Raw genomic sequence first — 13,342 nt, 5'->3', positions numbered from 1 at the left:
AAAAATTGGTTATTTACCTGTATATAGACATTGAAAATCCGTTTCATTGAACTGCTGTAGTCTTCATCTTCGGCAAAAACAATTTCAGCAAAATGAAGTGTGACATTGTAACGACCTTTACGCAGACAAAATCCAGAATACTTTAGAGAGGCAGGAGAGAGGCGAGCCTTCGCATATAGAGGTGCATCAGCTACAGGAATTGCACATTTCTCTCTTTTGATATATTCACTGGAATTCAAAAATGTTGATAAAAAGCCTCCAGAATTGCTATAAGCCCAGTTTCCTTTTGGGCTTATAAAAGCTTGTGATGTTTCATTATCACTGTCATATTGATCGATTTCCTCACCACCACAATTTATGAACAACGAATCTTCTGCAGATCCAAAGACTCATTCATTTGTAATCCGAAATTTTAATTTAATTACTAGGTCAATCAATAATTAATGAAAGACTTAAAACTGAAACATTCATCAATAGGTCAAACATATATATTTTGAAGAATAAATAAACCTACTCCGATGTTTCCCTTCAGGACACCTTTCCTCTATCGTTCGATTCAAATTAGTTCTGAAATTTTAACCATCAGATTGTTTAGAAATCATTTACCCAAAATAAATAATAATAAAAAGTTGTTGAGAAATCTCTTTTAGTTATTTGGCTCAACAGAGCAAACAATAACCTACGCATTTGACACAATGCGGTCAGCATCGAAACACGTTCCTGCAAAAACGAGGATTAATTAATCACTTTCATAACTGAAGTTCAATCTACTCTATTTCCAGCAATTAAAGTTACCAATGATATTGAATATATATATATATATAGAGAGAGAGAGAGAGAGACAGAGAGAGAGACAGAGAGGAGAAAATTGAGAAATCAGCGTCAATTCTTACAAATCTCTTCTCGCCTGTAATTCGGGGCTTGAGTTTGAAAGCCGTTGTAGGAAAGATCTCTGAGATATATAAATACGATGAAACGTAATAACATTAGTTTTCATGTCACTAGGACATGTCACACAAGAGAATTAACAATATTCCTGTGCAACATGTAAGATAAAAGTACAGGGTCATATGCAGATGCTTTCAATAATTAATAAAGAAGTAAAAAATATAGAGGACAGTAAACCAGTCCAAAACCAGTAATGAAATTTAATTATATGCCATTATGATTGAAGCACGCTATTCGACATGTACTGTGGTATTATCACGCTTCATGTTGAAAGCTGGCTCAATGTTGTCCCATCGCTGTCCATTTTGCTATTAATACCATGCTATCTCATTTAAAAACATCAATATAAAAAATAAAAATAAAATTTGAGTTAAAAAAAAGTAATGGCTTTGTTAAAATAGGATGAAATTTTATTATGGATAGAAAATAATGGGATATGAAAATGAAGATTTTCAAAGCTCTGAATGGTAAAACATTACATCGTAATCCAATTAGCATCACCAATCCAAGCTGGAATTGTCCCTTTAAGCTTATTATTTGCAAGCGACCTGAGCGTAATATTGACATAGATAACATGATGTATATGCGCAAGACTGTTTGCAATACAATACGAATTATACATTTTCTTTCTTGTAAGAAAATAAGCCCATGAGAAGATATGTACAATGATTCAAAGTAAATATATGTTCATATAATAATTATTAGGTGAAGTCACTAACTTGTAGATGTCGTGTGGATTCAAGTATATATACCCCATAAGATAGCTAGCTTCCTCACTTGATTGATATTATATATATATATATATATATTTGCAATACAATGGACACTTATCCTCCATCATAAGGTGGATGTCCAATTTCTAGAATGGCATATAAAAATACTAGATGTTCACATTATGTTGGGTCATAAATATTTGCTCTAGTAAAATTATATGTATATATATATATATACATGGTTATTTTATGATGTAGATGTTCTCACGTAATTTTAATATGCGAATATCTATAAAGATTACGACTTTTTAAGAAATTATCGTTAATATATATATATATTATCATATAAAAAATGTGGTTTTTTTCAAAAATCATCATCTTTATAAATGTCTGCACGTTTTTAATTTAATATGTAACACCTATATTATAGAATAAATATATATATTTACACAAACAAACTTTACTATCATGCTTTTTTTATTAACTTTTAAATCTCTTTACATACTGAATTCTATAAGATTTACTTTTTCTATGTAGAATTTTAATATATTACTAAATTTATAATAGGTCATTAATTAAATTTTAATTTTAATTCTTGAAGTAATTCAAAAATTAATTAAAAAAATTCAATGCTAAAATTATCATGTTGAAAAAATTTTCAATACTCCAAAAGTACCCCTCGTACAATATATACATATAGACCCTACATAGGATCTCTATATGTGCATTAGGGGAGGGAATATCAACTCCTAAACTAACATAATTTTGCTCTATCAAGTTAACTTGATGTGGGTTTGACACACACACACACACACACACACACACACACACACACACACACACATACATACATATACATATATATAGTTAGTCTCAAGTAAAATTTATCTTATTTTTTAAACTAAAGTCTATCCTTGATGATCATAGAATTATATCAAAAGTTGATATTTAAAATTTAAAAAGTAGTCAAATATGAGTTTAAATATAAATTAAAACTCTATTTAAAGAAAGTGAATCATATCAGAACTCGGTGATTAATATATATAATTTTAAATCTTATTATTAAGAATTTCATTTAAATCTTATTATATAGACATATGTATATATAGAATCGTTAATGATGTTTTAATAGTCTAAAATAAATTTAGTAAAATATTAAAATCCTTACATATAATTTAAGCTTTTTAAGTGGGCGGTCAGAGGATTTGGGATAACTCCATTTAAGTTGTTGAAGCTCAAGTCTCTGCAGGGCAAAATTATGTAAAGCATTATTGATTTGCAAATTTGATCAACAGATTTTTCCACTTCAATAAATGCTCGACATTATTAATAAAGTGAAACAAATTTTTATGGACGTCATTTGAATGGATTATAAGTATAACAATTAACTTACAGATATTCTAATGATGACACATTAAAAAGGTATTCAGGAATTTCACCGCTGATCGCGTAGTTTCTCATTACCCTGTGGAAACCAGAAGAGGTTGTGAGGGTCAAATGTCATAATGTACATAAAATATTCTCCGAGTAGATATTTCCAAATTATAATGAAAGGCCTAACCAAAAAAAATGTCATAGAGTGATTTATTTTTCTCAAACAAACAATTCATATTTTTTAAGTAAACGAATGTAAAAATTGATTTTTCCTTTTTTTTTTTTTAAATATACACATTCCAAAGTGCAATTAATCTGTAATTTGGATTGAAAAAGGGCCTTACGGCTATTTTCTTTATTTTTTTTAGATTTCTTTTACTTCTACTAAATACACAAAATGAAATGTCTCCTATATTTTAAAGTTCTGGAAAAAATACAAAACCATTATGAATCTTTACCGCTTTGTTTTTTCATAAACACTTTTTTTCATTCTTCAGGTGACTTTTCTTTTTTATTCTTTTAAGAAAATATTTTTATTGGCACAAAAAATATGATTTTTTTTTACCATAAACACTATTCAAGGTTTATCAATATTTAGTAAGTTTTTCAAATGAAAGCTAAAAAAGTCTATAGGATTCGTTTTATAATTTTTATTTGAAAAACTAAAAAGTCTATAGGATTCATTTTATAATTTTGCATACTTTATAAAAATCTATAGAAGTCTATCAATTTTCTAAAAGTCATTTACTTAAACGAAAAGTCTTTTAAAATCCATATTAGATACACCTCTAGATCTTCAAAATTGTTTAGAATTTTCAATAAATGGATAAATATTTGTCTTTTTGTCATAAATAGATTAGTGTTTGCTAACAAATATTTTTTATGCAACATGCAGTAATAATAATTAATTAATTAACTTACTGACGAGTTATGTCGGCTAGCATTGAAATCTGGGGGAATTGGAAAAAAGAGTTCCATACCTCACTTATCATTCTGCAAGAAATAGAACAAATAAAGAAAGCTAAACATTGAAAACTCTTTATAAACCATAACTCTAGTTGCTTGATTTCTAATGTTTATGTTTTCTTTTTTATATTTAATTTTAATTTTTTTTAAAGATTTTACTTTAGTTGTGTATAATTTGTTTGGACTTTAAATAATAGTTAGACCTCTCAACTCTTTAGAAACCATAACTCTAGGTGCTTGATTTCTAATGTTTATGCTTTCTTATTTATATTGAATTTTATTTTTTTAAAGATTTTACTTTAGTTGTGTATAATTGATTTGGACTTTAAATAATTGTTGGACTTCTTATCTACTTACAAGCTAAAAGAAACAAGCTGTAACATTGCTGCAATATTAAAGAAAATGTACCAAATTGATAATTGTTCCAAACCGTATTAAGTCTTGCCGCCCAAAAAGTTGAACCGATTATACTCTTTAGACATTCCAAATGTAGCCAATGTGAGACTAGGTCTTTATACTTTAATTAACACAAACTATTTATAAAACGAATTTCGTTTTGATAAACCTTTTTCTTTAGGTCATTATAGATAAGTATTATAGTTGTCACTTATCATTCATGTATGTTTGATTTCTCTAATAAAAAAGAAAAACTAAAAACCAAAATATAAGGTGTCATGTTGTTTGAATTCTAACTTAAGTATGTGAAATTTGTTTTATTTAAAAATACCTCATAATACTACAAACATTTTCACCCAAACAAATGACTACAAACTATTAAAAAAACACAAAGACATAAAAACTGATCAATTTAGAACCGTTTTAAACTATTTTTAATATTTGATGGCTTTTTTTTTTAAAAAAAAATTCTTCCTTACGTTTGTAGAAAAATTAAAATGTTTATGAAACTCTAACTGATACAAATTATTATCATTAGAAATAAGCAAATTAAGCATAATTAAGTACAAAATATCAAAAACCAAATCCAAAAACCAATGTTTTACCAAAACACCTAAAATGTCACCAAACAATTACAGACAGCATTTTATTCCCCCCCCCCCCCCCCCCAAAAAAAACAAAAAAAAAAAAGAAAAGAAAAAAGAAAAACTTATAGATAGCATGAATATTCACTTACAGATCATTAAGTCCTTCCAAATTAAATATTTCTGGAGGTATCCTGCCATGAAAGTTGTTTCCATAGAGCGAGCTGCATGATAAGTGTAGAAAAATATATTTAGCTAAATTACTGTCATAAAAAAAAAAAAGAACTAAAAATCAATCTTATATCACAAAAGTTTTTTATTTTTATTTTTTAATCATTAAAGTTATTCAAACTTAGGACCTCACATAACGAAGAATGTGAACATTATCATTACTAGGCTGTCCATGTGAACATATCACAAAAGTTCATAATCGATTTTAATTAACAAATAAGTTAATTAATCAACCATATAAGAAAACTTAACACTTACAGAGTGCTAATAGAAGTCTAATTAGTAATGAAGTCGGGGAGAGGACCGGACAAAGAATTCCTGGATATCTAACTGCATTGACCAATCATGTAACACCCCGTCTTGAACTACACCGGAAATTTCTCAAATTTGATCGAGGTTGATCGGATTTGACCGTTGTTGACCAAAAAGGGGTTAAATGTTGACTTTTTGCTCCCGGTGGAATTTCACGTTGACCGAAGTACTGCTGCGAAGTACGTATTGTCACGAGTTCATAGACTACACATCTGGTTTGGACATTTCATTAAAAAGTTATGGACCTACAAAATTTTTTCAAATATACTATTAATTTAATATTATTTATAAAAATGTGAATAATTATGCCACGTGTGTGACAGCCCAGACCACCCGCATCAAGATATTGTCCGCTTTGGGTTCACTGGGTTCGGGCCCAAGGCCCTCCTAGCCCCAGCTACCTAGCCCCTCACGATTTTGTTTCTGCCAGTGCGACTGGCAAAAGACCTCTTGAAGGGAAAGGTATCCACATGCTTATAAGCCATGCTTCGTTCCCCTTTCCAACCGATGTGGGATCTCACAATCCTCCCCCCCTTGGGGCCCAGCGTCCTCGCTAGCACACCGATCCTAGTCTGGCTCTGATACCATCTGTGACAGCCTAGACCACCCGCATCAAGGTATTGTCCGCTTTGGGTTCACCGGGTTTGGGCCCAAGGCCCTCCTAGCCCCAGCTACCTAGCCCCTCACGGTTTTGTTTCTGCCAGTTCCATTGGCAAAAGGCCTCTTGAAGGGAAAGGTATCCACACGCTTATAAGCCATGCTTCGTTCCCCTTTCCAACTGATGTGGGATCTCACAACGTGTCACCAAGTGGGATGCACCATGTGTAATATTTTAGAAGTGACACATGTCAGCAATAAAAAAATACTATATTATATTATTTTATCTTTACTTTACATATTATTATTTTAATATTTATTTATTTATTCTTTTTCTTTTTGTCTTTTTCCTTCCTTTCCTTTCCTTTCCCCACGTGGGAAAAACATTTTTCTTTTCTTTTCTTTCCCTTCTCCTTCTTCTTCCCCGAGCCCGACAAACACCAGCAAAACACACACATTGACTTCTCTCTCTCTCTCTCTCCTTTGACTTTCTCCCCCTCTCTCTTTGACCGGTCATTTTGGCAGGGTTTCAACGGCTGGAAGGTAACACGCACCGGTGGGCTTGAGAGCCCATGGTTAGGCAACGTCAGCGGCCAATTTTCAGGCCATTTGGCTGGCAGACGCACCGGGATCAACCGTCCAAAATCGGCGACCGGTGGTCCTCCGACTGACCCCTTTTTCGGCGGTTTTCGACCGTGAGACTAGTCTTTTCCCCTAAATTTCAACCCCCTGGTTCCGAAAATAACCTCCATTTGCCCAAATTCCTAGCCATTTGTGGGATAGAAGAAGGGGAAATTCGGTTGAAACCTTCCATCCACTTTCCGGCCACCTCCGATCGAGTTGAGCCCAACAGAGGTCGGTAATGTGATCCTCATCCCCTTAGCTTTCCTTTGATACCTTATTTGTGAATTTTGGATATCGTTTGTGTTAGCCCCCGGGTACGGGATATTATTTACCTGAATAAAATATTAATTTATTTGACCCTGTATAATATTGTTGTTCTAGGAGTACGTGTGAGCCGTAGAATTGATGCTATGGAGGATCTTGGTTGGATTACGTGCTCGAGGTGAGTGACCCACCTTTAAAATTATTTTCGGATGTTAAATTAATTATATTTTGAAATATTCTAATATTGGAATGTTTTTATTCTATGTTGATTATGTGTTAAAATGTGAATTAAATTTTGATGGCACAATTTGAATAAATTGAAATGTATATGTGCATTAAAGCATATTTTGATTTTGATAAATTATGGAAATTCATTTTATGAAAATTTGATATTTAAGGAACTTATGATTTTAACATTTTTGATTTATTATTGAAATTATTGTAAGTTTATTTCAAGCAATAAAAATGCATTTATATGGAGTTACGAATTTTGGAATTTTTATGTGATTTAATTATATTTTGAATTTTGAGGAATTGAAGGAATATTTATTTTAAATTGTTGTTAATTTCATTGATGGATTTGAAATTGATGGAATTTATGTGATGGATTTATGACGATGATTTATAAAGGAATTGTGAAAAATTTACGGGTTTAATTGGATGGAATAAACTCGGTAGTATTTATGAGATTTTGGGATTTGAAAATAAATATATGTATTTTATGATTTTTAGATGCACCATACACGTACTGATGTTCTTTATACATGAATATGATTAGCGCGCAGGTGGATGTGGTGAGTGCCCAGGTGGGTGTGAATAGCACACAGGTGATTATGGGATTGTCCTGTGGTTGCCATCGAATGAGGGTAGGCTGCCCCTCCATGGCTGGGATGCCTATTTGCAGCGGCGCGATGGGACGCCACGCGACTGTATGCCGGTTTCTCTATTTAACCTCCTGTCTAGCGGTGCTCGGGACGCTGGGTACCGTTGGCGTCACTGGTATATAGTGGTGCATCAAATGGTTTTCAGAACATGGATTTCAAATTTAATATTTTGAAATTGTATTTAAATTAAGAATATATTTAATGTTGTTTTTATTATTTATTTCAAATGGAGGTTTTAATTTGATTTAATTTTTCCTTTGCTTAATTGTTCAATAAATTGATTTATTTAATTACTTAATTATTCTATGAATTGTTTTAATGTGTTATTAATATTTCAGTATTAATTGTTATGACATGCATTAATTATTTAGTAATTGTTACAAGTTATTTTTATTTGTATTTATTTCATTATAAATTTTGGATCCTTGAATTATCGTATTTTATTGGAAAATTATTGACTAATTGTTTTCCTTGGTTTTCGTGGCATACAAATAGCGGGTTTTGTAAAATATTTTAAAAGGGAAACTTTTCCAATGGAGTGAATGGTGAGAGTTGACAGGATCTGCCCCGGGAACCTTCCCAGGACCTTCCGGGTGATCCCGTCTAGTGAAGTTCTACTGGACAATCCCTAGAAAATATCTAATGGAACCTCACCTTAAAACGTAGATAATCAAACACCAGCATTAACATTAATACCTCAATATATATATATATATATAAATAAGTCCACAATCGGCCTACTGTACTACAGGCCATAACTACACACATGAGTACCATGGTCTCTACTGAGTCCCATATTTAAAATCAGAGCATTCTAAGAGTGTCAATAAAGTCTATGAGTACAAATAAGTAATAAATAAGTCCATAAGATAACAATAGGTAAAGAAAGGATAAATACAGCTGCTGTAGTGGAAGGAAACGCGAGGTAGACTGCTACTAGCTGCCTCGGTCTAGGGGAACGAATTTTAAAAAATAAAACGTGAGATAAAGAAATCTCAGTGCGTGGCATAGTATAATAGAAGAATAATGATTTACTTCTGAAAAATCTTTGTCTCAAGACCTTTCGTTCCACTTGTTTGAAAAGTTTCCGGTTTAAAAATCATTTCACAAAACCCAAACTTGTACCCCAATTAATATCATAAAAACCGATGCTCAAAAGTATGAATGAACGATCATTGTAATATTATGAAATGTCTCAAATCATGATATAAACATTTGAGCATAAAATATAATAAATACAATTCCACCAAATAAATATGAAAATGCAGAAATCATCACAATATTTGTAAATCAACAATATATACAAACATATACAATGTACCGTACGATGTACCAATCTCCAAACCGTGGGATACACCCACCTCACGACCCTCAATATATGAACGGTGTCGTGGAAATAATAAATAACCGTTGAGACATACCCAACCTCACAGTCCGTGGCAATAATAAACCGTTGGTTGATACCAACCTCACGGCACCGTGGTAATAATAATAAACCGTCGGATAAATCCGACTTCACTTTCCGTGGTAATAATAGATAACCGTTGGATGAAACCAACCTCACGGCACCGTGGTAAACTCAACGTGCTGTAATATAATATAATATAATACTGATCCAAGGTATTGGTATTACATGGTACATAAATTTAAAAATAACCAATACAGTATACATGAAACAATCTTGTAAGATTAAATTTGTAACATCCTGTCCCAAAGTACAACGGAAATTTTCCAACTTTGATCGAGGTTGATCGTTGACCGTTGACTTTGACTGTTGATCGTTGAACGAAAGGGTCAAAAGTTGACTTTTTGACTCGAATGGAATTCTAGGTTGACTGAGGTACCATTACAAAGTACGTGTTGTCAAGAGTCCATAGACTAGTAGCACGTCAAAAACAGAGTTACGGTTTGAAAGTTATGAGCAAAACAAGTTGAGGTCCAAACTGTCCAAGGGATGCCCGAGTTGACTTTTTATTCATGCAAAGTTGAGCTTTGACTCATGCATGGTTGTGAAGTACTCATCGATACGAGTTTATAGACTAGCAGCACACTTAAATTGGACATCTGGTTAAAAAGTTATGGGTCTGCAAAGATTTCCAATTACCGCAATATTTTATTCTATTTTCGAATTATGCACAGTGCATGAACAGTGACACCACGTGTTGACATCTTAAGGTCCACATGGGTGAACAGTGCCACCCACGGTGGCCTTAAACCGGTATGAAAAGAGGGGGGAGGAGAGAGAAAGAGAGAGAGGGGAGAGAGAGGAGAGAGAGAGAGAGAGAGAACCACCGGCCGACGGAGTTGCAAACTTTTTCGGCCGAATCTTGCCACACGCACCAGCCAAGCAGGAGCGCCTCTCCATTTCCGGCCAACCCCTAAAATTTTACGGCCAATCGACCGGTGACGCGCTCGGATCGAGGCTTTTTCCTGCGGTGGCGCCACCACCTTCAAACCCAGATTTCTCCCAATTCCGGCCACCGTTTGCCTTACTGCCGGTCCCATTGGAACACCCACCTCTAGACCTACCTCCCCGCCGAAAATCACAGTCAGTGGCCACTGTACGCGCCGCCGGCGGTGATGGTTGCCGGTGACCGTCACGGCTCGCCGAAGAAATCACTATTCCGACGAGTTCCAGGTTGCACCACCCACCTTTTCCCACTAATTCCGACCCCCTGAATCCAAATCCGGTGTCCTTTTCCTCCAATTCACGATAGTTTGGGAGAATCAAGGCTCTAAAAGCCGAGAGCTTTCCGGTGAGATTCCGACCACCACCGGTCTGATCTCCGGGAAGTAAGACCAGATTCAGAATCCTCGTCACTCAAGCTTCGATTCGGAGCACGTGTATGTCGTGGAATTGATCCCATGGAGGATCTTGGATTAATTGTGTGCTCCAGGTGAGTGACCCACCTTCAAATTAATTTCGGGAATTAAATTTGTAAATATTTTGTGTGAATTGAATATTTGAAATTGATATTTTATATGCCAAATATTTAGTGGATTTATTTATGGAAATTTGATGCCCAATTGAGTGAATCAAAATATTTATATATTAAGAAATATTTTGATATAAAGAATTTTATGAAATTAGAATAGAAATTATTAATTATCAAATTAATTTGTTGGAATATTTTATAATTGAATATTTCAAAAATATGTTATGTGTTCAATATTATGAAAATTGCTATCTAGAATTGTATTGCCAATTTATAATGTTTTTAATATATGTTTTGGTGCCAAAAGAATATATTTGGGAATTTAAAGAAATTGTGGTTTTGATGTATTTTAATTATTGCTATGGTTATTATTCAATTATTGTGCACAATTATATGAATTAATTATATATGGAATTTATATGGTATTCATATTTTTGATTCAAATTGGTTTTTGAATATTTGAGAAAGAAATATTGATTTAATTTATTGTGTTTCAAAAATATTTATGCCATTGGAAAATTTGGATATTGAAATTGATGAAATTTATGACGATGATTTATAAAGGAATTGTGAAAAATTTACGGGTTTAATTGGATGAAATAAACCCGATGATGTTTATGGAATTTTGAGATTTTAAAAATATATTGATTTTATAATTTATGAGTTTTTAGATGCACCATATATGTACTGGTGTTCTTTATATGTGATATGATTAGTGCGCACATGGATGTGATTAGCGCACAGGTAGATGTGGGTATGAGTAGCGCACAGGATATATTGGGTCGTCCTGTGATTGCCATTGGACGAGGGTAGGCCGTCCCTCCATGGCCAGGATGCCTGTTAGTAGCGGCACGGTGGGACGCCACACGACCGTATGCTAGTTTCTCTCTTTAACCTCCTGTCTGCGGTACCTTGGGACGCTGGGTACCGTTGGCGCCACTGGTATATAGTGGGTGCATCAAGTGAATATATAATGTTGTTTTTATTATTTATTTCAAATGGAGGTTTTAATTTGATTTAATTTTTTCCTTTGCTTAATTATTCAATAAATTGATGTATTTTAAGAATTTAATTATTTCAAGAATTGTTTTAATGTGAGATGTTTCGGTATTAATTGTTATGACATGCATTAATTATTTAGTAATTGTTAAAAGTTGTTTTTCTTTCAATTTATTTCATTATATAATTGGATTCTTGAATTATCGTATTTTATTAGAAAACTATTGATTAATTGTTTTCCTTGGTTTTCGGGGCATACAAGTAGTGGGTTTTGTAAAACGTTTTAAAAGGGGAACTTTTCCAACTGAGTGAATCGTGAGGGTTTTGAGAGAAAATATTATTTCCCATTAATTATTATTTATTTATTTATTTATTCTTAATTAACCAAATGTACTATAATTATCGTTGCTTTATAATTGTATAGTAGATAAGGTTATTCACTGAGATGATTAGTATCTTATATTTCTAAATTCCGTTCCCTTAGGTACAAGGATTGGGAGACGTTGATCGTCTGGGGCGAGCCCGACATCTTAGTTCATTGCCGAAAGTCCAAGAAATATTTCTTCCCTTTTTCCTCTTCATCTTGTATTGTTTCCTTATCTGTCATTGTATTAATTCCATATTTATTTGTATAATGCTCTGTATACTGTATTAGACATTTAGTTATTAATTATGCACTGATTTCCTGTTATTCATTTGGAGTGCTGCAAATTTGTGGAATTAAATTGTAGTAATGTGGGAGAAATAAGGGGATGTATATAGAAGTGTGTTTTCAGTGCAGAAAATTTGTGGTAAGTCCAACCCTTAGGGGAGGTTCTGTCGGATTTTCCATTGGAGGGTCCGGTAGGGTTTCCCTGGGATCAGGATTTGTCTAGGGTTCCGATGAGGAATTTTGGACGGATCCTGACAATATATATACTTTTCCAAATGATACTGTATCATAAATCATAATTTAAAACTTAAACTTCCACCGCTTAATTAAATACTTTAAAAATCTCCAAACATCATTTCATACAAAAACCAGAAATACCACAATGAAATATATTCACCATAAACCAATTTTAAGTACATAAAATTATAAAATATTTGATCATGCTTAAAATTATATGATTTGCAATCTGGTTTCTCAAACCAAATAGTTTCCAAAATGATTTAAAACCTCAATTTAGTTACCAAAATATTTAAATATCACAAGTCCATTTATAGACCCATTAAACTTGGAAATCAATTAAAATATTATCAAAAGTCTTATAAAATGATAACACATATATGTGAAAGCAAATATTTATATATGCATAAAACAACATTTCAATCAAATGGTATATACGTAAAATATTTAAGCCATATATATATTATACTATATACCCAAAACATTTAAAAATGATATAACCACTCACAGTACTGTAGATGCTCACGTCTGCTCCTCTACAGGATTGCCTCCAGGCTCAACTCGAGTGCTTGTAATATAATAAAATATTTCTCAAGCTCCAAACGACTAAATCAGAGACACTTGT

General features: G+C 32.8%; 1 protein-coding gene across 1 annotated transcript in view; it reads right to left on the bottom strand.

Moving 5' to 3' along the window:
- Positions 1–13,342, bottom strand: part of LOC132804120 (uncharacterized) — a 28,724-nt gene that overhangs the window by 2,546 nt on the left and 12,836 nt on the right. Inside the window, exon 5 of the mRNA XM_060818077.1 lies at positions 18–373. Coding sequence (XP_060674060.1) covers positions 18–373 — 356 coding nt within the window. The remainder of the gene's footprint in view (positions 1–17; positions 374–13,342) is intronic.

The sequence above is a fragment of the Ziziphus jujuba genome, chromosome 1 (assembly GCF_031755915.1).
Source record: "Ziziphus jujuba cultivar Dongzao chromosome 1, ASM3175591v1".
In the NCBI taxonomy this organism is placed as follows: domain Eukaryota; kingdom Viridiplantae; phylum Streptophyta; class Magnoliopsida; order Rosales; family Rhamnaceae; genus Ziziphus; species Ziziphus jujuba.
The sequence above is the reverse complement of the archived record's forward strand: the minus strand, read 5'-3'. Positions and strand labels throughout refer to the sequence as shown.